The sequence below is a fragment of the Onychomys torridus genome, chromosome 16 (genome assembly GCF_903995425.1).
Source record: "Onychomys torridus chromosome 16, mOncTor1.1, whole genome shotgun sequence".
NCBI lineage: Eukaryota > Metazoa > Chordata > Mammalia > Rodentia > Cricetidae > Onychomys > Onychomys torridus.
The window spans coordinates 38182093-38208842 of NC_050458.1; the positions used below are offsets into that span (position 1 = coordinate 38182093).

General features: G+C 50.3%; 1 protein-coding gene and 1 long non-coding RNA gene across 4 annotated transcripts in view; one reads left to right on the forward strand and one right to left on the reverse strand.

The window, feature by feature from the left end:
- Window positions 1-23287, reverse strand: part of Kcnk9 (potassium two pore domain channel subfamily K member 9) — a 44277-nt gene extending 20990 nt beyond the window's left edge. For 2 of the 3 annotated variants that reach the window (XR_004946741.1, XM_036207661.1), the window contains exon 1: window positions 21373-23287. Coding sequence is in view for 2 of the 3 variants with exons in the window: in XM_036207661.1 (XP_036063554.1) it covers window positions 21373-22519 (1147 nt within the window). In the remaining variant the exon portion in view is untranslated. The remainder of the gene's footprint in view (window positions 1-21372) is intronic. The other variant, XM_036207660.1, reaches the window with a different exon arrangement.
- An 897-nt stretch (window positions 23288-24184) lies between these two features.
- On the forward strand, window positions 24185-26316 carry LOC118597346. The gene is made up of 2 exons (XR_004946807.1): window positions 24185-24611; window positions 25527-26316. It is a non-coding gene; the product is annotated as an uncharacterized LOC118597346 (long non-coding RNA).
- Window positions 26317-26750: the final 434 nt, after the last annotated feature.

Genomic DNA, 26750 nt, shown 5'->3' on the forward strand with positions numbered 1-26750 from the left:
AAGCATTCTTTAGCTACTCACAGGATATCCATGTGATGGGATGCAGAAGTAATGGCCCCAATGTCTATCATGAACCATACCCAACACACACCAGCTACTAACGGCTCTATCAGTGGAGTAAAACTACCAGCCCTGTGGTTTCCAAGGGTGAAGGGGTCACTCTCTTAAAATGTATTATATCTCAAGTGTACAACTGGGAATGGTAAATATCATGAACATATTTTGTGTCCATTTTCATTTATCATAACATAATGAAAAGAAAACAGGAGATGTTTTGTTTCCTTGTGCTCTACCCTGCTTTGAGTCTAAGGAAGACTGAAGGTTCCCTCCCTCATCTCAAAGCCTAGACTAGTCTTGACTTACTCACTATATATATTCTCTTGTTTAATCAACACTCAAAACTCAGATCCGAAGACTTATGAAGACATACTTTCAAAACCTATAAACCACTCTGCAAACACAAGGGAGCATTATCAGCTCAAGGAAAATCCATCTTCTACAGCACACAGAGGCCTATGCTCAGTTGATACCCCACTGTGCCAGCCAGATCCACCCTCCGATAACAGACTCCTGATTGTCTGGTACCTGTCTGCTCTGTGCTGTGCGAGAACTCCCTATTGCTCTGTGTTATGCAAGGACTTGCCTAATGCCCAGGTCCTAGACCCTCAGAGCAGAGAGGGAAAAACTGAGGCTTCAAGTATCAACCATGGTTAGTGGAGGCCCAGAGTTGGTAAGACAATGACATAGAGGCCACATGACAAGCTAGATAGAGGCCTAGATGTGCTTAACCCAGTATCCCCCAAACAATTAATTCCCTTGGAAAACAGAGTTCAAGTTTCCTACCCTATGGGAGGTGAATATGCTATCACTGAAGAAAATGAAACCACTAGAAGGTTAGGAGGAAGCTCAGAGTAGCTGAGACGGACTCAGATTTTTCTGCATATACAGCAGGGGAGGATGGGAATGTTTCTAATATTTACATGAACAGCATAAGTCACCAGAACCTTGATGCCCAGGGCCCATAGCACTGAGCTTCCCTCTCTGCAGTGGTCAAGGAACAGAACTTATAGAAAAGAAGCAGCCTCATAGTACATCCATATCCTGACTGGAGGCCGGGCCATCAACTGTGTCCGATAGACACATATGTCCAATAGACAGACAGGCAGACATTCTCCTATCCCTTGACCTGACACTGTCTAGTTGCTGCACATTCCTCATCCCCCTTTTCATCAACTGTCTTGTCCCATACCCCTCAATAAGCCTCAGATCCCTGGCTTTCTGGGCAGTCCCTCTAAGACCACAGAGCCCTTCCCCTCTCAGGCCTTACTCCAAAGCTCTTCCCTCAGCTAGAGTGACAGAAGGACAGAAAGACTTCTGGGTGGCTCTCAAACTGAAACTTGGTCTTCTCCAAGAGTCTTTTGTTGAGGTGTCTGTTTGATCCCCTGCCACCCCCATCTCTTGTCAGAGCACCATGCTCAAACCTTTCCAAGCATCTAGGGATCCTATAAGATTCATACAGTTGACTGTAAGTGCCAAATTCATTGTCAGTGGTGGTCTCTAGTAGAGAAAGCAGATTACCAGTGCAACTTATTTACCATCTATTGTGCGGCTCAGTACAACGGGAAACACAAATTACAGTATTGGGGGCAAAAGAGTAGATAGATGATGGATGAAATGATGGTTGCTTGGAAATGATGGGTGGGCCAGTGGATGGAGAAATGGGTGAACGGATGATGGGTACAAGGTGAATTGATGATTGATGGGTGATGCATGGAATATGGATGGAGATAAAAATGGGTAGGGGGATTGGTGAATAGTTGAAAGTTTGATGGAAGATGGAGAGTGGATAGACTAATAGATGAATGGATACATGGATGGATGAGCGATGGATGGACAGATAGCTGTATGGAATAGAAAGGCAAAAGCATGAGTGGGTGGACTGATGGGTAGTTGAGGGCTATACAGAGAATAGATGGATGAATAGTGGACAGAAAGATGGATGAGTAGATGATGGATGGATGGATGGATGGATGGATGAGTGATGAATGGAAAAATGAATGATGGGTGAGCAAATAATGGAAGGATGGGTGGTGTATAGTATGTGGATAGAAGATGCATAGGTGCACAGATGCATGGGATCATGATGGAAAATGGATAGATGGACAATGGACAGACAAATAGATAGGTAGTGGATAATGAAGAGATGAATGGATTTGTTCATGGAATGTGATGAAAGATAGATTGGTGGATAGATAATGAAAGGTTAAAAACAGACAGATGGGCGGATGGATATATAGAATATGGATGGGCAGATAGGTGGATAGATAAATAAATGGTTAGCTAACTAGTTCAAATAGGCAAGTGGATGGGTGGGAGAAAATAAGTAAACAAAGAGATGGGGTGGGACAAAGGCTTACTGAAAAAGGACAGGTCAATGGGCTACCTGTAGGTAGGAGAGCTGGGAATAGCCTAACATGTCAGAATCCAAGTTTCCTGCTCTCCATTCTCTCTCAGATACTGCTGCTGGGCAATCTGACAGTGGTAAGGGGTTGGGGTTAAACTCATATAGCCTCTGGCTCTCAGGCTGTATAACAGTTCATCTCCTTCCCTGCACAGTCCCTGGCTTGGCATTCACTAGGCGTCCAGGATAGGCGTGCAGGGCTCCACCACTGCTGGTAGTCACGAGGAGCGAAGAAAGCACAGCACCCCTTCCCTGACTCGCTCCCAAAATAGCCTCTCACCGCCCAGACACAAGGCTGGCTGGCTCTCCCCCATTCAAACCTGACTCGACAGATTTCCCAGGCCCTGAGCTGGGCTGGGGGACAGCTGAGGCATAAGATTCTGTGACTCCCCACAGGTCCAGGGAAGAGAATACTGGGAGAATGCCACTGCCTTTGGAGGGGCAGAAGGAGCTGAGAGGTGCCTAGCCCTGTGTTGGGGACTTTCTGATCATCGGTATTTGAGAAACCTTCCCTGTGACAAACACCCATATCTCTTGTAAGTAAGCTGAGTCTCAGAGAGGTATCTGAATTAGGTTGAACACACTTGAATTCAAGTAAATGCAACCATCCCCAACAGCATACTGTGCACCTGGAGAGCCATCCCAAAGCTCTCCCAATGAGAGTAGCCAGCCTCGGTCACCAAGGAGGGCTTCCCTGAAGAAAGGACAGCATAAAGTTGGAATCAGAGCTCTGCTTCACCTTCAGTCCCCCAGGATCCTCTGGGCCATACTTCTCATGAGCATAGCAAGGGAGGTCGGAGATGACCTCGACCTCGGAGGTGGGGAATTAGCTTCACCTAGAGCCTACGACTAAGCTGAGTAGATAAGTCAAATAGGAGATGGCCAGGGTCTACATTTGGAGCCTAGCAATAGCCACTTGCCAGCCCTCCCTGATGCCCCTGAACTAACCCCCTACTCTCAGCTGTCCAGCACCTCCATATCTGGCCTTTGTTATGTTACTCTCTCTCTGCTAAAGGGCCCTTCCCCCCTCTCTTCTGGGGCATCCACCACTCCCTTGCCATCTGTAGACAGGACCAGCCAGCAGCAGTCAGCTGAGTGAGCAGCTAGGAGTGCTGATTCTTGGCTGAGGACACCTCCTTCAGGAAGGCATCCCCTCATTTCATCACCCCCTGGTCATGGGGATTCTTCTGGACCACTAGCAGGTACATACTGGTCAGACTGGATGCTAACTGCCTGTCCTCCACATCAAGAAGTAGTATCTGTGGAGCAAAACCATTCCAAACTCTCTAGTTCATCATTGGACAAACAGTGAAACTAACAGGCAGCCCAGACAGAACTAAAAAATCACACTCTAACATGATCTCAAAATAGACTCCAGCTCACAATCCCCATGGCAACGCCCTGGGTCTGAGGACTGTCTCTATGGAAGAAAGACAGAAGGGTGTGGGACAGGGGTGGCCCAGACTCTGGACACTCCATGTAAAGTACCACTGTCCGCAGCTGGCACATGGACAGAGGGGCTTGTAGGGTCTCAAGCTCCACTAGATCTCCAGGAAAAGGGGCAAGAGTGGAGACAAAGCTTGGTGAGTCCAGCGATTGGGGAGTCTCCCACAATGTAAGGGGCATGACACTGGCAGGGGGTTGGGTTCTGTAGCATCTGGACCCTCCTTGTCCCATCCTCATCCTTCTCAGCTTTGGGGTATCTACATGATGTGATTAACCAATCCCAGGTGGAACCCACTCACTACTAGCTAAGTCTTGCCTGTTCAGACTAGGGTGGAGCCCAAGAGGTCACGGTCAGCAAGTCTTCCAAGCACTTGGCTTTGAAGACATAATTGTCCACAGGTTCAAAATATCACCTGACAGAGAGAGAACAGCCTTGTTCTTGCTTATATATAGTCTTGGGAGGTGAGATGTCAACTCTGACTTTGTATCTTGGAAGAAGACCTGCTCTTGGCCTTGGCCTTCCAGCCTCCAGAATTGTGGGACATAAACTGCTGTTATTTATAAGCTTGTAACTATAGCTTGAACTAAGTCCCTACCCCATGTTGCCTTGCCAAGTTGACCCCTGCTTGGAAGCATGTGTACCTCTCATGCCCATTTGCTGGCCTGTCTCATAACCACCCTATGATGTCACCACTGTATTGAAGAAGTGAGTGTCATCATTTGCTAACACCAGACACTCCCAGGCACAGACCCTACCTCACTGGTCTCTTCGTTTGAGCCACCTGGTCCCACAACTACAGGGACCTGGGAGCTGTGCTTGTGACTGGCAGGACCTGGCAGCTTCCCTTCTGGCTGGCAGTACCTCCACCTAAACCAGCCAAGAACGACTCAGGCTCAGCCTTGGCCAGCAGTGGTGGGAAGCAGGAGCCTGAAGTTGCAATGTCTAAGTCCTGAGGGTGACAGAGGAATGTAGCCTAGCTGTAGTCCAGAGCCTCTGCCAGACCCTGTCTCTACAGCACCCTGTCTGGTCTCCTGTCCCATTTTCCACTACCCTAACCTAGAAGATAGCAGCTCTCAGGGCCTGCAAATTCTGCACCACACCTTCCAGGGACCATAAGGGACAGTCCTGAGGCTGGAAGAGGGGCGGCATGAGAAAGCATCCATCTCCCCAAACACACGTATGGCATTCGTGTCTGTTTCTTGCCTCTCGGAGCAGCAGCATGTACCATGACAGGCAATGATGGGAACGACAATGAGCCATTCGCTGTCTGTCTACCTGACTGTGACCCAGAGACCAGCCAAGTGCCTCATCCACACTGGCTCATCAGATCTTCCCGGAGCCTCTGGGAAGCATCCATTTCTACCCACTTTACAGCTGAAAACACTGGGTGGGGACAGGAGGGGGCGGGAGGAAAGGAGGAGGTGTGACAGGTGGTCTGGACCTGGCATAAGTTTGGACCTGGCCCTGTAGATTTCCTGAAGGTTTGTTTGGGAGCTAAGCCAGGGCTGCGGGTGGAAGAAGTTCACCCCAAGCAGGGGCTGCAAGTGATATACAGCCACTGACTGCCTTCTGCCCTTTGAACCAGAACCCTAGAAGCTGGTGAGGGTCAGCCTCACTAAGGACTCTGAAGAGTTAACCCTCTATGGTGGTGAGGTCCCCAAAAACCTAGAGTGCTGCCTTACCCTTCTAGATTCCTTCTGCTTGGCAGCGATGTCCTGGAGCTCAAAGAGAAAAGAGTAAAGCCAGCAGACACCTTGGGTTCTACTGAGAGCCAGAGGGGCACAAGGTGAACCTGGGCCTCCTGGGAAACAGACAGCCTCCTGCTAGACCACCCACTACTTCTTGCAAACACCTGCTGTTCAGATTCGTGGGCTGCTGATTTTCAAGGATTTGCTTTTCTGAAAGACCCAGAGAATATTCTAGAACAGTTAAATATAGCTCTCGTGAAAGCTGTCCCATTTACATGCCTATGTTCATTCAACAAACATTCTCTGGGGGCCTGCTTAGTGCTAGACACTGGTGGGTGGACAACCCAGCCACTGGCAGGTAATAACATGGTCCCTGGCCAGAGGTGCTGGGGGCAGGGGACAAAGTCTGGCTTGGGAAAAGCTGATGTGACACAGGTTGACAGGTGCTTAGCTGGCAGGAGCCCTGGGGCTGCAGAGACACCCAAGAGAAGCATCTAACTGCAAAAGAAAGATGTACAGGGGAGGGGTGCTGAACGGTGAGGGTGTCCACTATAGCCTGTGACTCAGTCTGCATGGGACAGGGGTAGAGTGACAGTCAGGACTACATGTCAGCAAGAAGCTGAACTTCAAAGGTCAGGGTAAGCATCCATGTGGGTCATAAGGAGCCGTTGATGGCTCTCAAGCAGGGTAGTGACTTGATGTGTATCAATGCCAGCCTTGAGGCACCACAAATGCCTGCAATAAATGCAGGCCAGGTGTGGAACACTGTCAGAACACAGTGTTGCATAATCCCTGTGGCCCTCCTCCCCCACCAGCCCTTTAAACAAATGCTTAGATCATCCCCAAAGGAAGCCAAAAACCAGACAGGGGCCTTGCATATGCCCAGAATGGATCTAGGCAGAGCTGGAGAGCAAAAACCCAGAGATGAAAAAAGAAATCATTCCCAATGACTGAGTCTCCTGGGTGCAAGAGAAGGGAGGGCTTCAGCCAGGAACAGCAGAGGCCAAAGGAGAGCCCAGCAGCTTCCTTCTGATGTATGGAGAGGGCAGGGTTCTAGCATTGATGGCAAATGCCACCTGTAGGAAGGAGAAAGCATTGGGGAAATGGGGTGCTTAGAATCCTGCTTTATAAGGAAATACTGCTGGGCTCAGGGCAGATGCTTAAGAGGATAGGAACAGTAATATCCTGTTGGCTTTTGAGTCCTCTCCTGAGAGATGGGGTCCAGAGCAGATGCCCACAGAACAGAAGAAAAAGAAATCAGCCAGAGAGAGGCTCACCCACCTTCTCTACTCTCAGGTACTCCCTGCCATCAAATTCCTCCAGCTCACCCTCCTCCCCTCTGCTCTAAGAAGTCCTCCCCAATGCCAGCTTCCTCTTGCTCACACCCCCTCCCCTCTACCCTAAGGGGTTCTCCCCTGCCAGCACCTGTTTGGGCTCCATCATCTATTCTCACTTTTATGGGGTCCCTGGGGATATCCTGAGATAACCGAACAGCAGCTGGTAGCTTCTGTCTTTGGGAGCAGGCCCTAGGGCTCCATCATCAGGCTTAAGAGCCAATTCTGTGTCCAGACTTGCTTCACACTCATAAGCCTAAAGCCTAAAAAGAGAAAGCAGATGCAGCCATGTGACCACTTCTAACCTATGAGATAGAGAAAAAGAATGTTGGGTGGGGCTTCTGGGGAAGTGTTAGGGTAATCTTGGCTAGAATAACCCTTCTGACTAAATAGTAGTAGTAGTAGTAGTAGTAATAATAATAATAATAATAATAATAATAATAATAATGCCATCCTTCCTGCCTAGAACACAGGAACAAGAAAGAAAAATCAAAGGAGCTTAAGCCCAAAATAATCCTGAGCAGTGGGCCCTGGAGACCAAGTATCATCATCACTCACCTGGGTACTCCAAGGCCTCGGCAGCCTCTGCATAGCCAGGGCTCAGTGTTGTCCTCCTCTCCTCCGTGTTCTGAATATGAATGCAATGTCATTCAGTAAAGCCCCAAGACTACATACCTGTGCAGCTCAGTGACATTTGTTCTCAGTTATGGCACCTAGAGTATTTGTTCCCCTTTTGTCCCTTCTATCCAAGAAAATATGGACTTCTATCCCATCCCTACAGAGGCGAGTGTACATAGATCCCCAGAGTTTCACACTGGCTTTTCACCTATATTTGTATCTTTGGTTACAAGCCATGTCAAAAATCTTCCTAGAAGAAAAAAGTGTAAAAATAAGCTAAAAACATTAACATTTATATAACAAATGCTAATGAAAGAAAGCTGGCTCCAAATCATAAGGATGGAAAGACAAAATGCATCATACAATAAAGAAGCTTGTTATATCTTCCAAGAAAAAAAAAATAGCAAACATGAACCTGTATGAACCATATAGCTTCAAAGTACATAAAGCGAAGGAGACGATGATAAATCTCAGAAGCAAGGCACCAAATAAGACTCCAGTGGATCATCCTCAGGAGCCAAGCAGACTCTTAACAGCAATAATCAGTACAAAGCAAGGAACACACACTGAAGAATCCAGGGAGCCAAGTGGCTGGGGTATGTGAGTGATGAGACCTACATGTGGTGGTGCTGGGACGGTGGTAAGCTGGACAGAGCACTTGTGCCAGTTAGGCACACAAGTCAACAACATAATGACAGCCTGAGACACTGTGTGCTAAGCTCACTGTGTACAAGGCTCCACAAAACCAGTAATCATTATTTCCCAACCCTTGAGAAAGAAAACATACATGAGCTTGAGTTACTAGAATTGTATAGAACTTTACATACAACAGAGAAATAAATGTTCTTTTCATAGCTGTAGGACTCAGTAAAAGGTAAATCCTTTAGCAACAAAAACTCAAAAAAATAAATAAAATAGAGAAACTGAATGTTTTGAAATGTGCTTATAGACTGTAACACCCAGTACATGTTAGCTGTCTTAAGTGTTTAGAATGCAATGAAAAAAAAATCTAACTGTCCTAAAAACCTTGTCAGCCATTTTTGTAATTATTATTCTCCACATTTTATAGATGGTAAAGTGCAAAGCACAAAGAGGTAAAATCACATGCCCAAGGTTGCTTAACAAAAGATAGTCAATGATAATCAGCTCCAAAGCTCATGATTCTAATCTCTCTACTAACAAGCTTTTATGTGCATATACATTGTATGACTTTAGAACTCACACACTTAACTCTTGAATTAAAAAAATAAACTCATAAATTATTTATAGATAATAATGACAATAAAAAGCTCACTTAAAAATCATTTGCAGATCATTGATTGTAAGGAAAATAAACTCACTTGCAAATTATTTACAAATAATTGGCCATAGGATGCAGCCAAAGTGGCAAACAGAGGACAACACATAGCCTTTAGTATTTTAAGGGAAAGGAAAAAGCATACTGACTGTCAGCACATGAAGTTGGGGGGGAGTTAAAGTAAAACAAGTGTTTATAAATAGAAAAGAAAATATCAAGGTATCCTACACTAATAAATCAATAAATGTTCTTAACCAATGTTCCATGTTTTCAAACAATGTAAGAGCCAAATAAAACACATATGTCAGTCAGAGTGTGTGAGTGGGGGTAAGCTATGAGCTAAGATAGCTAAGCTGAAAGATATGAGCTAAAGCTTTGCAGGCATCTGTCTATCCAGGCTTCCTAATTTAGAATGATAGCCACTGCTCCCTTAATTCACTGTTTCTTGGGTTCTATGCTATAAGCAGCTATGTACAATTGTTGGATAATGCTAGCAGCACACATGAATAATACCAAGAAGGTGAATGTGAAGAGGTGAGATTGCTTTGTATATTCTGTAAGCCTTCTCTACCATCACTTACACTTCTCCTTCCCAATGATAAGAGTCATTTTGTAAAACAATACACACTAGCTTCCACTTCTTTTGTGTTTAGGTTCCCTGGCCTGAACATCATCCCCAACCAACACCACACTAACCTTCTCAGCTGCTAGAATTAATCATCACCCAGATGACATTAAAAAAAAAAAAAAAAAAAGCTTACCTCCAGGACCTCCCAGTATGGATACCTCTTTAAATCAGCCTCCCAAGCCCCATTGCCTCTTTACAGCTTGGGACTCCTGGCTCTGCTTAGCCTTCCCTGTCCTGCATCAGCAGCCATCCTACCCCACTCAGAATCAACTCAGTTTGGGAGGAAGATTTCCTGGGTGCATCATGGACAGACTGGATGCAGAAATGAATGAGAAGAGCATGGTGGACAGAGTGATTGAATGGTGATGAGCAAATGAACACATGGAGGGCTAAATGATACAGTAGTGACTGTCAGGTGAGTGACAGGTGTCTGAAAGCATGATACAATGGCAAATGAAGGAAGGAATGCCATGGGAGAACTTGGTGATTTAGGGGCAGATGAGGAAATGGATGATGGGTGTAGAGCAGACCTTGAATACAAGGGAGAATTGGGGAACACATAGCAGGTGCTTGAGTAACAGAATGACACAAAGGCAGGCAGGGGAATGAGTGAAAGCTGCAAAGAGGCCTTGTGATGCAATGGTGGGTGCAAGTGAGGAATGAGTAACATAATAGTACATGGGGGATAAAGATGAGCTAGTAAAAAGGGAGCGTGACACAAAGGTGGGCAGGAGAATAAATGGCAGGATTGTGGAGGAATAAGAAAAACACCAGATAGGAGGATTGGTGATACATTTATGGAGGAAGGAGGGGTAAAGTGAAAGGTAGGAGAATAAATGTGTTTACAGTCACAATGGCAGATGTGGAAATGAAGGCAATGGAGATAGTGACAGACACAATGTCAGATGTTGGAAATAATGGCAGGTGACAAGTATGCTGATCAATGCACTAGTAGAATGAAGAATGAATGACAGGTGCACTGACAGCCCAGTGATATATTGGCAGAGGAGAAATGAATGTCAAGTGCACAGAAAACTGAGTGATATGGTGTAAAGGATGAATGAATGGCAGGAAGACATAGTAGTGCCCTGATAGGTGGGGAGTGATTGTGTTATGCAATGCCAGAGAACAGAATGAGCCACAGATTTAGGGACTGAGCAAAACAAGGCATCAGGGTGAGAAAATGAAGGGCGTATAAAGAATTGAGTGACGCTGGGCCCAGTGAGGAAATGAATAACACGTGCATGGAGAAATGAGTGTGACAAGGTCAGAGAAGAGAATAAATGACAAGTATGTGCATGGCGTAAGGATACTGTGACTGGAATTGTGAATGGTGGTGCATAGCAGACTGATCTAAGGGCAGAGGAAGGACCAAATTACGGGTGCAGAGAGGACCAGGTGAGGCAATGGCAGATGGAGGAGTGAGAAAATGGCAGAAGGTTGGAGACACAAGGAGCAATGGGAAAACTGTGATGATTGCATGGAAGATTTAGTGACACCTTCACCAAATGGAGAAAAGAGTGGTGGGTAAGTGGATGGCTGAAAGATGCAATAGCTGATGGGTGATGAATTATGGTTTCATGGAGAACCATGTAACAAGAAAGTACATGAGAAGATGAAAGGCAGGTGCATGGAGAACTGAGTGACATAATGGTGCATAGGTGAATGGATGACTGGAGTGTGCAGGATGGAGTGTCATGATGGTGCATAAGTGAATGAACGACAGGAGCATGGAGGATGGAGTGAAATCACTGGTTCTTAGAATGAATGGCAGGTGCACGGAGTGAAATCACTGGTTCTTAGAATGAATTACAGGAGCATGGAGTGAAATCATTGGTTCTTAGAATGAATTACAGGAGCATGGAGTGAAATCATTGGTTCTTAGAATGAATGACAGGAGCATGGCGTGAAATCATTGGTTCTTAGAATGAATGACAGGAGGATGGAGTGAAATCACTGGTTCTTAGGATGAATGGCAGGTGCACGGAGAACTGAGAGACATGATGGTGCACAGGGAAATGAACGACAGGTGTATGGTGGAAGGAGTGGCAGGGGCTTGGGGAACTGATGTAATACTGTATAGGATAAGAGCTGGCAGGTGCAGGAGTGATGAAGTAGTATCATGGTACATGGAGAATGAATGACAGTGGCCTGGGGGGGTGACTGATGTCATGGTGTAGAGGATAATTAATGTATATGGAGGACTCAGTGATGTTGTGGTGTATGGGGGATTTAATTATGGGTACATTTAGGAATGAGTGATATCCTTGTATAGGGGAATGGATGACAGACACAGTGAGGATTGAGTGATGTAATAGTTTTGGTGAAATGAGCAACAGGGATTTGGAGCACTGGGTGATAGCATGGTACACAGGGGAATGGATGACAGATGTGTGTAGGGCTAAGTGATGTCATGGCTCTTAGAGGAATGAGTGACAGGGACATGGAGCACTGGGTAATGAAGGACTGCATGATGTAATGGTACACAGAAGAATGAATGACAGCTGCAAGGTGATCTGAGTGATTAATGGTGTAGAAGGGAATGAATGGCATATGCATTGAGGAATGAGTGATGTACTTCTGGGAACTGATGATGGGTACATGTAGGATTAAAAGATGTAATGGGGCATAGAGGAATGAATGGCAAGTGCATAGAAGAATGAATGGCGGGTGCATGAGGAGTGAATGATGCAATAACAGATAGTAGAAGAATGATAGGATGTAGGTGGATGACCTAAAAGAAGCTATGATGGGTGCAGAAATAAATGGCAGGCAGCTGGACAACTGAATAACACTGTGGTGGATAGAGGAAATACTGGAAGGTTTGAGGAACAAAATGGCAGGAGGGGAATGAATAACAGATGCATGAAAGCTCAGCGGCATGGTGGTGGAAATGGGACAAGTGACAGTTATAGGAAGAACCGGATGGTAGCATTGTGTATGGAGAGAGAAAGACAGGTGTGGGGATGAACGACCTGAACACGGGCAGATAGAAAATGAATGACCAGTCCTTGAAGAAAGGAGCAACACCATGGCAGGAGGGAAAAAAATGACTGACAGGCAGGGCAGGAACTGAACAATTCATGTCAGATGAGGAATGAGTGGTGGGTTGAGAGACAGAGAGAGTGGTCCAGTGGAAGGCAGTGGAGTGAAGGGGGAGAGCATGGAGGTTGGAGGGATTTAGTGTCCCATGGAAAATGAAGGACCAGTGCATGGAAGACTGTGTGATCCAGAGGTGGGCTGGAAAAAGTGAACGAGAGGGTGTTGGAGAACTGAGAGTTACAGTGGCAGGTAGGGGTTGAGTGACAGGTGCCTGGAAGATCAAGTGATACAATCAAAGACAGGTGCGGAGGGGGGATGGATGAGCAGTGTATGTGTGGCTGAGAGAAGGGAAGCAAGGAAATGGGCAAAAGGTATGAAGAACTGAGTTCCAGTGGGAGATGGGAGAATGGAAGGTGCCTGGACATGTGAGTGATGATGTGTCTCAGGGAAACTATATGAGATCACAGGGAAATTAAGGCAATGGTAGAGACGGGGAGTGGCAGGCATGTGGAGGACTTTATTATACAGATACAGGCTGGGGAGTGAATGACAGGTGAGTGGAGAGCCAACAATGAGATGGCAGCTAGATGTTTAAGTGACAGTTGTGGGGGGAGACCATGTGAAACAACTATGTGAGGAGAAAATAGTTGAAGAGAGAACAGGAGGGAGGGAGGTGAGTGAAAAGTGGGTAGAGATAAAGAAGTGGATGGTAAGGGCATGGAGCACTAAATGAAGTAATAGTGAATGGTGTGGGAATGGAGGACCAAATGATACTTGGATGGGAAAGCAAGATCTACGGAGGACCATGTGACACAATGGCAATCTAGAAAAATGGATAATAGGCATCCAATAACTTTGTGATAGACACAGTGTCAGGGGCAAGGATGAATGACAGAGGAATGGAGTCCCAAGTGATGCAGTGGTAGCTAGGTGAAAGAATTCTATGTGTGTAGACAACCCAGATGGCACGATGGTTGATGAGTGAACCGGCAAGTATGCAGCGGGCTGAGCAATGCCGGGATGGCAATTGATGACAGGTTATGCAGAGCCAAGTGATACCCCATGTCAGAGAGAGGAATTTCATGGAAGAATGGGTGGTATGAGAATAGGTGTGACAGGAAGAGGTGCTTGTGGAGCAGTGAATGAAGCAGTGGCTGATGGGAAGTGAAGGGCAGGTGTGTGTAGAAACTAGTGATGGTATGTTAGGTGGGGGAAATGAATGACAGGTTCACAGAGGATGAGTGACACAGTGTCAGACACTGAACAAAAAGTTCAGCAACTGCAGTGTGCATCAATAGAAGTTGACAGGCAGGTGTTTGCAGGGCTGAGTGGTGCAATGTTGGGTGATGGAATAAATTGTCCAAGTGCATAAAGGACTGGAGGATGACTGGCTAATGGTGAATGAATGGGTGGATTATGGTGTTGGGTGAGGCCATGAATGGCTAGCCCACCCAAGATGTAGTGTTAAAATGGTGGGTGGCAGATTGGTTGAGTGGCTGTGTGGTTACAGAGTGGACAAACTCACAAGCTTATAGGCATGGGTGGATAGAGATGAACTCTCTTGCTCCCAAGGCTACCCATCCTCTGGCATGGGTGGATAGAGGTGAACCCTCTTGCTTCCAAGGCTACCCATCCTCTGGCATGGGTGGATAGAGGTGAACCCTCTTGCTTCCAAGGCTACCTACCCATCCTCTGGCATGGGTGGATAGAGATGAACCCTCTTGCTCCCAAGGCTACCTACGAATTCTCTGGCATGGGTGGAGAGAGGTAAACCCTCTTGCTGCCAAGGCTACCCATCCTCTGGCATGGGTGGAGAGAGGTAAACCCTCTTGCTCCCAAGGCTACCCATCCTCTGGCATGGGTGGAGAGAGGTGAACCCTCTTGCTCCCAAGGCTACTTACCCATCCGCTGGCATGGGTGGATAGAGATGAACCTTCTTGCTCCCAAGGCTACCTACCCATCCTCTGGCATGGGTGGATAGAGGTGAACCCTCTTGCTTCCAAGGCTACCTACCCATCCTCTGGCATGGGTGGATAGAGATGAACCCTCTTGCTCCCAAGGCTACCTACCCATCCTCTGGCATGGGTGGATAGAGGTGAACCCTCTTGCTTCCAAGGCTACCTACCCATCCTCTGGCATGGGTGGACAGAGGTGAACCCTTTTGCTCCCGAGGCTACCCATCCTCTGGCATGGGTGGACAAAAGTAAACCCTCTTGCTCCCAAGGCACTCCATTCTCTGGCATGGGTGGATAGAGGTGAACCCTCTTGCTTCCAAGGCTACCCATCTTCTGGCATGGGTGGATAGAAGTGAACCCTCTTGCTCCCAAGGCTACCTACACATCCTCTGGCATGGGTGGAGAGAGGTGAACCCTCTTGCTTCCAAGGCTACCCATCTTCTGGCATGGGTGGATAGAAGTGAACCCTCTTGCTCCCAAGGCTACCTACACATCCTCTGGCATGGGTGGAGAGAGGTGAACCCTCTTGCTCCCAAGGCTACCCATCCTCTGGCATGGGTGGAGAGAGGTAAACCCTCTTGCTCCCAAGGCTACCTACCCATCCTCTGGCATGGGTGGATAGAGGTGAACCCTCTTGCTCCCAAGGCTACCTACCCATCCTCTGGCATGGGTGGATAGAGGTGAACCCTCTTGCTCCCAAGGCTACCTACCCATCCTCTGGCATGGGTGGATAGAGGTGAACCCTCTTGCTCCCAAGGCTACCCATCGTCTGCCATGGGTGGAGAGAGGTGAACCCTCTTGCTCCCAAGGCTACCTACCCATCCTCTGGCATGGGTGGATAGAGATCAACCCTCTTGCTCCCAAGGCTACCTACCCATCCTCTGGCATGGGTGGAGAGAGGTGAACCCTCTTGCTCCCAAGGCTACCTACCCATCCTCTGGCATGGGTGGATAGAAGTGAACTCTCTTGCTCCCAAGGCTACCTACCCATCCTCTGGCATGGGTGGATAGAAGTCAACCCTCTTGCTCCCAAGGCTACCTACCCATCCTCTGGCATGGGTGGACAGAGGTGAACCCTTTTGCTCCCAAGGCTACCCATCCTCTGGCATGGGTGGACAAAAGTAAACCCTCTTGCTCCCAAGGCACTCTATTCTCTGGCATGGGTGGATAGAGGTGAACCCTCTTGCTTCCAAGGCTACCTACCCATCCTCTGGCATGGGTGGAGAGAGGTGAACCCTCTTGCTCCCAAGGCTACCTACCCATCCTCTGGCATGGGTGGATAAAAGTGAACCCTCTTGCTCCCAAGGCTACCTACCCATCCTCTGGCATGGGTGGACAGAGGTGAACCCTTTTGCTCCCAAGGCTACCTACCCATCCTCTGGCATGGGTGGAGACAGGTGAACCCTCTTGCTCCCAAGGCTACCCATTCTCTGGCATGGGTGGAGAGAGGTAAACCCTCTTGTTCCCAAGCCTACCCATCCTCTGGCATGGGTGGACAAAAGTAAACCCTCTTGCTCCCAAGGCTACCTACCCATCCTCTGGCATGGGTGGACAGAGGTGAACCCTTTTGCTCCCAAGGCTACCCATCCTCTGGCATGGGTGGACAAAAGTAAACCCTCTTGCTCCCAAGGCACTCCATTCTCTGGCATGGGTGGAGAGAGGTGAACCCTCTTGCTTCCAAGGCTACCCATCCTCTGGCATGGGTGGATAGAAGTGAACCCTCTTGCTCCCAAGGCTACCTACCCATCCTCTGGCATGGGTGGATAGAGGTGAACCTTCTTGCTCCCAAGGCTACCCATCCACTGGCATTGGTGGTAGAGGTGAACCCTCTTGCTCCCAAGGCTACCCATCCTCTGGCATAGGTGGAGAGAGGTGAACCCTCTCGCTCCCAAGGATACCTACCCATCCTCTGGCATGAGTGGAGAGAGGTGAACCCTCTTGCTCCCAAGGCTACCTACCCATCCTCTGGCATGGGTGGACAAAAGTAAACCCTCTTGCTCCCAAGGCACTCCATTCTCTGGCATGGGTGGAGAGATGTGAACCCTCTTGCTCCCAAGGCTACCTATCCTCTGGCATGGGTGGATAGAGGTGAACCCTCTTGCTCCCAAGGCTACCCATCCACTGGCATTGGTGGATAGAGGTGAACCCTATTGCTCCCAAGGCTACCCATCCTCTAGTCCTGGCTGAGCAGGATCCCCAAATGTGAGTGAATGTGAGGCAGGCACACAGACCTACTGTGACCCCTGTGGTGACTTCCAGCTAGAGCCTGCAGTAGGAGACCCTGTTTCCATATGCTCTTTGATGCACTCTACCTTGGTATGCATTGCTTTCTCTGCCTCAGTTTCCTCATCGGTCAAGCAGGACAGGTTCCCACAAGTTCATGGGTGAAAAGAGAGAGAAGGGAGAGAAAGAGAGGGAGAAGGAGAGGGGGGAGGGAGGGAGAGAGAGAGTGTTTGTCTGTGTGTGTGTGTGTGTGTGTGTGTGTGTGTGTGTGTGTGTGTGTGTTTAAGCTCCGTGATTCCTCAGGCATCAGCCTTTCTGACCCATTGGTCCTGTTTCAGCTTTGCAGTCCTTTGTGAGATGCCTGCTCTATGGCATGTACTGTGCTGGACACTGTAGGTTCAGGGAACAAAGACATTTCAGACCTGAGGCAGAATGATCAGAATCCACAAAGCTGAGATTGACTGGAGGGGAGGAGGGTAAGGGTGTGGCTTGGAGGACTCTGGGAGGCAGGTGGTTTGTATACTGGGTAAGGATGCTCTGTGTGTGGGGGGAGGGGAGGTAAGAGTGTAAGTTTGTGTGTGTGTGTGTGTGTGTGTGTGTGTGTGTGTGTGTGTGTGTGTGTTTAGCCTGGTGGATGGCACAGGACAGATAAAGATTCTCACTGGGTTTAGCTGTACCTGTGCTCCACATTGGACTACAGCCAACTACTTGGGTTACCAGCACCTCTGCCAAGGCCAGACCTTATCTTGGCATCTAGACTGTCCCTAGAGTATGAAAGCAGGCAGCACAAGCAAGGCAGGGCAGGTGCTTGACAAGAATGTGAATCACGTCCCACCACCTAAACCTGTGATGAATTCTGTCTATTTTGTGAAGTCTGATTCTACCTTGGAAAGGAAAGAGTTTGATATCTGTCTGGAACAGTCTGGCAGCAACCTCAGCTTCAGATGGGCCCAAAGAACCAGGAAGTGTGTACTTCTCCCCTGTCCCCCAAAACTGTAGCTAGAGAAGAAAACCCACAAGCCAACCCTTCTTCCCGCATGGCAAACCAGCCTTTAAATTGTCATCCATAGTTCTGCAGGTGGCTTCTGGTGGCTTCCTTTTTCATGATCCCGAAGGTAGGCAACCTAGATCACAGATGTTAGACTGAAAAACCCAAGCGTGGTGGAAATCCCATCTCTGGTACATTGTACAAAGAGGTTGACTGTGGGGTAGTTTTAGCTTGAACCTATCACTGTGGGAGGTAATAAGTTTATACCAGCCATATATTATGCAAGCTCCAAGACCTCAACCCCAAGCAGAGATGATTCTCACAGACCTCCTATGCCTATGCAGACCCTGCCCCCTCAGCACCATCTACTTCTCCCACTTGCATCAATGGGTCTGGGAGGGGATGCTTCAGCTGCACAGCCAATCAGGTCAAGTGGGCTAAGAGCAAGGGTGTCTCACCCAAGTTGAAAACCACACAGTAAAGACTCCTTAAGGACAGCGACAAGTGGCAGCAACCTGGAAGCCCCTGGAAAAAATGGGCACCAGGACTAGACCTGATTAAGAAGGCAATTGTTATGCTCAGGACTCCCCAGAGAGCTAGGGCCAGAGTCCATGTCATAGCCTCCGAAGTCTTGCGCGAAGGCCTAGCCACAGCTTCGAAATGAAGTAGTAATTACGTACATTTTGAAAATCCATTTCCCAGAGGAAGCTGATAACTCCGTCTAAGAAGCAACGTTCACTAGCCAGCTTCAGGGCTCCTGCCACAACCAGTGTCAAGTTGGCACACATGCACACCAGAAATCACCCGAACTTAGGTGAAAAAGAAAAGCTATGACAATGAGTCTCATTTTTGCCAACGTCATTGCCCAATAGAAGATGAAGATGATTCCTTTGAGGGCGTGGCTCGGGGCCTGGCTTTTATTCTGGGCCTAACAGCACTTTCATTTGCATTTGAATTTAAAAAGAAAAGAAAACACACAAAAGTAACCATAAAGGTGTTTTGTCTCCTACAGATGTGAGGGCTTCTGTGGACGACTTCTCAGACCAGGCAGCAAGAGGCTCAGTCAGTCAAAAGCAAGAGCATAGATTCAGCACCTACTAAGCGCTGCAGTGTGCAGGGCTGGGGTAGGGATCCTGCATGCCCACAGCTGACGAAGAAAGGCCACTTGCCAATGGTTATCATATAATAGCCCTCCTCCAGGTGGAGAAACTGAGGCTGGAGGTCAGAAAATGGCACCACTGTAGTCTTCCTGTATGGCAGGCTCCGGATTTCACTCTTTCGACTTAAGCACAGCTGCCTTAGGACATGTGTATGTGTGTGCATGTATGCAGGTGTGTATAAATGCATGCAAGTAAGTGTGTATATGCATGTGGATGTGTGTGCATATGAGTGTGTATGTCTGGATGTGTATCTGTCTGCATGCATGTGACTGCATGTGTGTGTATGTACATGCAAGTATGTGTATGTGTACATGCAAGTATGGGTACATGTGTATGTATGTGTACATGGGCATATGCATGTGTGCATGTGAGTGAATGTGTATGTATGTGCATGCCTATGTGTACATGTATGTGAGAGTATTGTGTTTGTGTGTGTGTGTCAGTACATGTATGTAAGTGTATTGTGCACGCATATGAATATGCATGAGAGTGTGGATGTATGTATGCGCATTTATGTGTGTTTGCATGCATGCATTTGAGTATGCATGAGTGTGGATGTTTGTGTACATGTGCATGTGTATGCACATGAGAGCATGTGTGTGTATGTGTGTGTGTGTGTGTGTGTGTGTGTGTGTGTGTGTGTTTCCAATGTTTTCTTCAAATGAGTAGAAAACCCAATAAAGGAAACGAGAAAAACCAATGTATTTCCTCTTTCTCAAGTGGCCCTGTCTTGATGAGAGCCCCCTTGCCTGGGGGGCTAAGACAGCAGTTACTTTTAGCTCCTCTTCCCTTGGAGTTTCAAATATTAGAAGCTTCTGTCCTGAACTGCCAATCATATCAATAAAGGAGGCATACCCCAATGAGAGCTTCCTCAACCTCAATTACTTTTTAAAGGAATGCTGCAACATGACTGTGCTTGCTTTTAACCCCAGCCTTCTCCCTGTGTCACCCACATCAACAGTTTTCTGCGCTGGTCTTACTACAGGGAACCAGCCTGAAAAACAAATCCCCCTGTTTCAGAGCTGGATCACAAAAGGCACTTTCAGGGGACCATGGCATTTCTCCCCTCCGTCTATGTCACAGGTATATTCTTGCCTTCCAGCAAAGATACCTGCCACCAGAACCAATGACTTGCACATCTGTATATCACCACCACAGTTCAAAGACAGAAATGACGCAGTGACCTGCTGGTCTCTTCTCCAACCTGGGGGGGAGGGGCGGGCTTTGAAGCCAGCAGGGGCAAAACTGGTTATGTGGACCACAGAAGGGTGACTTCTTTCCCCCAAACATAAAAACCTGCACCAATTTAGCACATATTTTTAAAATGCAACTCTTAAAAAGTCCTTTCAAGCAAGAAGGAAAGAGTCTGTCCCAGGTTGGTGTTTCCTGTTGCATATGGCACCTTGAAATCCTGAGTCTCCCCCCCCCTTCCAGCAATGCAGAGCTTTTCAGGAAAAAAAAAAAAAAAAAAAAAAAAAAGGTATCATAGGAAAATTAGAGGAAGGTCCAGAAAAGGAAGATGGATTCTCATAAGGGGCAAAAGAGACCACCTTTGAGTCAACATTCTGGTCCCCATAGGTCTAAGGAGATGGCCCTAGGCAATCTGCCATGACATGGCAAATAGCCAGCCAGAGACACCATTTTGCCTCCTACCCAGAAGGGCATCTACCCCACCTCCTGGGATGAAGTGCAGCACTCAGATTTCCACAGGTCTTCATGTGCTAATTTAGAGGTGTCTCCCAACCCCAGCCTCAGTGAGGTACAGCCATAGGGAGTCACTAGAGACTGCTCTGTGGACAGTGACCTGAGTGTGGGAACCTATAAGCAACCCCATCTGTACCAGACTCTTTCCTAGAGTGAAACTCGCCCAGTTTTCAAACAACACCCAGACTCTTTCGATCCACACCTATTGCTGCCCTATCCAACCCACCAGGACTGCATTGCAGGTCACCTGCTGCCAACCCCAACCCAACCAAGGAAGAGCAAACTCTTCTTCTGGGACCTAACACACTCCACAACTCAAAGGAAAGATAATGGGTGCTGAAATCCTGGCTCCCCAAAGGCCCCCAGATGAGGAAGGATCAGTAACCCATACCACCTATAGCCCCCTTAAGCAGCCCTTGTCACCAAGCCATCTTTGTCCCAAATTCCCCAAGAGGTAGTAAGTGTAAGGCTTGGAACCCACTTAGGGAAGTGCAGCCTGCACAGGGGTGTTGTGGTGGGTGGGTGTCGGTTGTGGGATTATTCTTAGCGCACCACTCTTGGCAAAAGTGGCACCTCCACCCTCAAGACAACAGCATTCTGTCTCTGGGGGTTTATAAGCCTGGCCCAGACACCAGAGCGGTGTGGGGCACCAGATAGGATCCCCTGGAGGAGTGAGATCTTCCCCTGAGGGGTGAGATCCAGAAACACGGGGCTGTCTTGAACCCGGGAGCCCCTCCCCACCCACCCAGCCTTGCACATCGTGTACTACTTCCTGGGGACTCCTCCCGTGTCTCCCACGAGCCCAGTGGCGGCGCACCCACCATTTACCTATGGTTGTGATGACGGTGATGGCAAAGTAGAAGGAACCCGCGAATTTCCACTGGACACCAGAGCGGTGGGGCTCAGACTGCAGGATGACCAGCTCCAGCTGATGGTAGTCGTCGGAGCTGATGTTGTACTTGCCTCTGATGCGGACTTCTTCGGCCTTAAGTTTCTCCTCCTCGCGCATCTCGTGGTCGGACTCGAGGGCGTCGAACACCGCGGCACCCACCAGCAGGTAGGTGAAGGTACAGGCGATCAGGGACATGGTACGCACGTTCTGCCGCTTCATGGCTGCGAGGAAGGAGCTGCTGAGGATGAAAGAAACCAAAGGACCGCTCTTATCCCAATGCAGCGCCGCGCGGACGAAGTCTGCTCTGCGATCCAGTCGAAGTTGTAAGCGGTGGTAACAGCAGAGCCCGCAGCTGATGGTGGAAATGTTGGCCTCATCTTCGGGGTCTTCACTGTCCCGAACTTCAACACCTTCAAGCGGAGGAGCGTTCTCGGGTTCCGCGGGCTCCCCGGTCTCAATGACCACACAGGACTCACCGGACTCTGCAGGTTTCGCGGGCTTAGCGGACGCCCCGGGCTCGGCAGGCTCGGCGGACTCTGCGGGCGCAGCGGGTTCCGCGGGCTCCGCGGGCTCAGCGGGCGCAGTGGGTTCCGCGGGCTCAGCGGGCTCAGCGGGCGCAGCGGGCTCAGCGGGCGCAGCGGGCTCAGCGGGTTCCGCGGGCGCAGCGGGTTCCGCGGGCTCTGAGGGTTCCGCAGGTGCAGCGGGTTCCGCGGGCTCAGCGGGTTCCGCGGGCTCAGAGGGTTCCGCGGGCGCAGAGGGTTCCGCGGGCGCAGCGGGTTCCGCGGGCGCAGCGGGTTCCGCGGGCGCAGCGGGTTCCGCGGGCACAACGGGCTCTGCGGGCTCTACGGGCGCACCCAGGGCAGTCGATTCCGCGAACTCAACGGGGTCCGCGGGCGTGGTGATCACTACCGGGATAGGCATGAGGGTAGGCAGGTTTATGGCATCACTAGAGCGTGGAGGCCAGCGATCCTGGACCCGGTACACCCTACGCCAGGCCTGGGTCAGGCGGCTTGCCCCAGTGCGGATAGTCGTGCGTATGAATGACCCACGCTCGTTCCGCGCGGGCTGCGTGGTCCTCGGCATCTGGCCCCTCGAGCCCGTGGGCCGGGCTGGGGCAGGATCAGGATCAGGAGCCGGGACAGAGGGCGACCCGGGGAGAGGTTCCCCATCCCTCTGGATGCGTTCCCCGGCTAGCGGGGCCCAGCTAATCGCCTCCAGGGTGGCGGTTGCCCCGCGGGGACCAACTTCTTCCTCTAGCTTTCCTCACCCCCTTGGGTTGGGGGAACAGAAAAGTTTGCTAAGTGAAGGTGTCTCTAGAATCCCCTGCAAGCAGGGAGAGAGTCTATCTAGCAGGTGCAACGGGCAAGGCAGCCCGATGCCCCAAGGTCCGAAAGCCCTGTGCCCACCTGGGCGCGCGGGGCACGCGGGGTGCCCGCCGCGCGACAGCCGATCTGCGAAGTTTGTTTCACTCAGCTTCCGAAGCTCAGGAACAGGGCGAAGTCCAAGACAGGAGCTGCGACGGAGCTACCTCGGGGGCGACGAGGGAACTGCGCGGCCGGCCAGCCAGCTCCTCCCGGGGCGGCCAGCGAGGTGGCGGCGGCCGGGCGGGAGTGGTCCCGCGGGCCTGGAGGAACTGAAGGGTAGGGATAGGGACGGGCAAAGGCGCCTCAGCCGCGGGAAGATCCCGAGACTCTGGCGTCCAGGAGTCCAGAGAGGCAGCCGCCGCTCTGGTCTGCCTGAGGCGCTGTGCGTGCGCGCCGGAGGGAGCCCGAGTGTATGTATTCGCGGGTGTGCGTGCGCGCGTGTTTGCGTTTGACGGCCCCGCTCCGGCGGGAGGGACGGGGGCGGACGTGGGGGGGGGAAGGGGGGGAGCAGGCTACTCCAAGGACCGGCTTCCCTCCCTCCTCTCCTCCTCTCTTCTCATCTCTTCTCTGCCTTCCTCTCTCCCTCCCCCCCTCCCTCCCTCCTGCAGCCTCCGGGTCGCGCCACCTCCCGCCTGGTCCCCAGCCAGCTGGAGAGGCGGCGGTGGCATCTTCTGCAGCAGACTTAGTGCTGCGCACGCACAGAGCTTGCTTTGGAGCCCTGGAGAGGTGGCTAGAGGGGGAGGGAGAGGGGTAAAACTGGGTGCCGCCTGGGTGCGGGTGCAGGAGCCCAGCCGGTAGTGGGTTTTTGGCTAGGATGGGTGGATACACATGAATGCTTGGGTCCCTTCTAGCACTGCTCCCCTAAGAGCGCACCACAGCCTTGGCAAAGTGGAGAGTTTTGAGAAACCCCCGCAGCTGAAGATGAGAAACGAATTCGGCCAGTGGAGGCGAATTAGAGTCAGAACGGAGAAAAGGGGAGCGTGGGGAATAGAAGGGGAAGGGGCTATGAGCACTTGGGAGTACAGCAGCAGTTGCCTCGCGCTCCCCCTTAACATACTCGCGCGCACGCGCGCGCACGAGCACACACACACACACACACACACACACACACACACACACACACTTCCAGCTGCAGCAGCCACCTGGCACAGCGGCACCCTACTGGCTGGGGCACTGCCTCCTAGAGTGTTGGCGTTTTGATAGCCTCCTCAATCCCGATGGTGGGATGGTGGATGCGTCTCCGGTGGTCCTGCACCTGCTGACCCCAACTACTTTTCTCTAGAGTTCTGGTGAATAGTGCAGACCGCCTCTCTCTCTCTCTCTCTCTCTCTCTCTCTCTCTCTCTCTCTCTCTCTCTCTCTCTCTCACACACACACACACACACACACACACACACACACACACACCCCTCAAGAAGGGAAGGACGGGAATTCGCATTCACCCTCTCCCTCAGTACCCTACCCGCCTCTTCTCTAATCTTTTCTTGTTTTGGTGGCAGAGGATAGGAGTGCAGAGAGCGTCCCTCCAGCGAACCGCCACGAAGTTCACCCACTAAGTTCAGGCTTGGGGATGGGACAGGAGCATCTTGCCAAGGAGCAGCTGGTCTTAGCATACAGGGAAGAAGGCCAGATTTCTCTCTTTAGGCCTTCGGATCCCCCACCCATCCATCTCTCTTTAGGTCGCCCAGAGAGAGGTTTCCTCGCTCCCCAAACACCCCTAGAGCAGTGTTGCTGCGAACCAGGACTTATAAACCAAAGTCTTGAGACCCCGGGACTTGCTTTCCTTCGCTAGATTATCTTCTCTGTCTCTAGGTAAGGAAGAGATGAATATGGAGGGATCTGGTGATTCCCCCCCGTCTGACCCCCTCCCCCGTGCACAATAGCAAAGAGGAGCTAGAAGCTGACCACGGAGATAGGAGCAGCCTGTAAATCAGACCCAGCTTTTGAGTTAGAAAATACAAAGTCCTATGTTCTTCAGTCTCCCGGACTATACCCCGGCCTCTGTCTACCCAGACTCAGCCCTGTGGGTTTGGGGCTTCATGTAGGCTCCCAGGCAAAAAGCTTTTTTTTTTTTCAAAGGCTTGTGGGTGCACTACAGGGCAGGGGCATCCGCTGTGCGCTATGTCTGGACAGTCGTGTCTCGGTGGGGTCTTCGGGTACCCGAATGGGAAGCCCCACCAGAGCAAGTGCGCTCCCCAAAATTCATTTTAGACTCCAAGAACCAAGACCCCCCACCCCCAACCCCTCCCCGTGCTTGGCAAGTGAGCCTGGCTGTGGGGTGAGTCACCACAAGCGAGCGACAAGGATTCCCAGCAACTGGTAATTAATTGAGCCGTGGCTCAGCCCACACGGAACCCCAATCAGGCCTCCCGCAGCTCTGGCAGTGGTGGCACCCTGAGTCACGGCCGTCGGGCCTCCAAGGGGTCCTAAAGGGCTTGTGTACCTTTCGGGTACACCAGGGGGCGCTGGACTCCGACCCACAGCTCTGCCCACTTTTGAGCCAACCAGACTGCAGCAAAGTCCAAGCTGTCCCCAAAGGCCAGTGTAGGAGCGGGGAGGGGGGGAGGAGGCGGGTATAGGCTGAGCTCAGAGGACAGGATCCCAGGCTTTGCGCCGAGACACTTGTATTCGGTTTCCAGTTACACGCGGTCCTTCGGGGGCGGCGGGGGGCGGGGAGAAAGGAAAGGAACTCCAGGTTGAAATTATCCCAAACCCCTTGTTTTATAGGTGAAGAAAGGGGCCTCCTGTCCAAGACACAGAATTACTCCCATCTAGAACCAACTGTCTCCAGACTTCTTTCCAGCTTCCCACCAGGCCCCCAGATGGTTTTGCAGTCCTAAATTCCCGGTCCACACCCCACTACTCAGTCCTCGAAGGTCCTTTGACTGCCGGTGGAACTGGAGCTCCTTGGAGGACAGCCTGGGTCCTGACTATCCTGCCCGAATCCCTAGGACCCATTCTCAAGAAAGATGCTCAGCTACCACTGCAGGTTGATGCCCAGACAGCACTAGAATGGTGGCAGCACCTCTCTCTCTCTCTGCCCCAGGGGTGGTTCTGAGAGTCCCAACTCCCATGGTTGGGCGCTGAGCCCAGGGATATTTTTTTTTCAATGCTAGAAAAAAAAAAAATCTTTAATGGTAAAATGTCATTATCATTTGGATAATTGCCAAGGAAGCTCAGAAATTCTCCCTGTCATTGTCTGGCATGGGTTCACCTGTCCACCTTTGAGTCAGTGACAGCTCTCCTCCCTGGGTAGGGCTGCAGGTTGATAAGTGTAACCCTGAGGCATCTTGACTAGACTTGGCCATGACTAAGAGGCTCAGGGAAGAGCAGAGACGGAGGGAGGAGAAGGCGTTGAGGATGTCAATACAGGGCACAGCTGTGGCCGATGAGTGGGCACACAGCTTCTCTGTGCCCCTTCAGAAGTCAGTCCTTAGACCTCCTTGCACCTTGGGTCTTTCTTTAATAAAAGCAGATGCATCTTATTAGCTAATAAAACACAGCGTGGTTTTTATAACTCTGCCGCCTACTTGTTTGTTCTGTTCTGTACACACAGTGGGCGTGTCTGCAGCCCTTTCCCAGAGACAGGCCAGTGGGACAGCATCTCCTGGACCCACCATGAAGAAGGAAGGGGGAATGCAACCCCCAGGCCAGGACTTTGTCTGTGTGTCTGGCTACAGGGGCTGCAGCTGGAGAAAGGGAGGGAGGTACAGTACTCTGTTCCAAGTATCCCAGGCTGATGCCACTGTTAGCCCAGGGCAGTTTCTTTTTGCTGGAAGGAAAACAGAGCTGTCAATGGCTCCCCGAACATTCTGAGTCAAAGTCCTTGGGGAGTGCCAAACGCTTCACCACAATCGAGTCTCCATCTTTGAATGCAGGCAGATGGTATAGAACCATCACCACTTTCCACGGGCCAGGGTGAGTTCTCTCACAGCCCCCACTTGAAGGAAG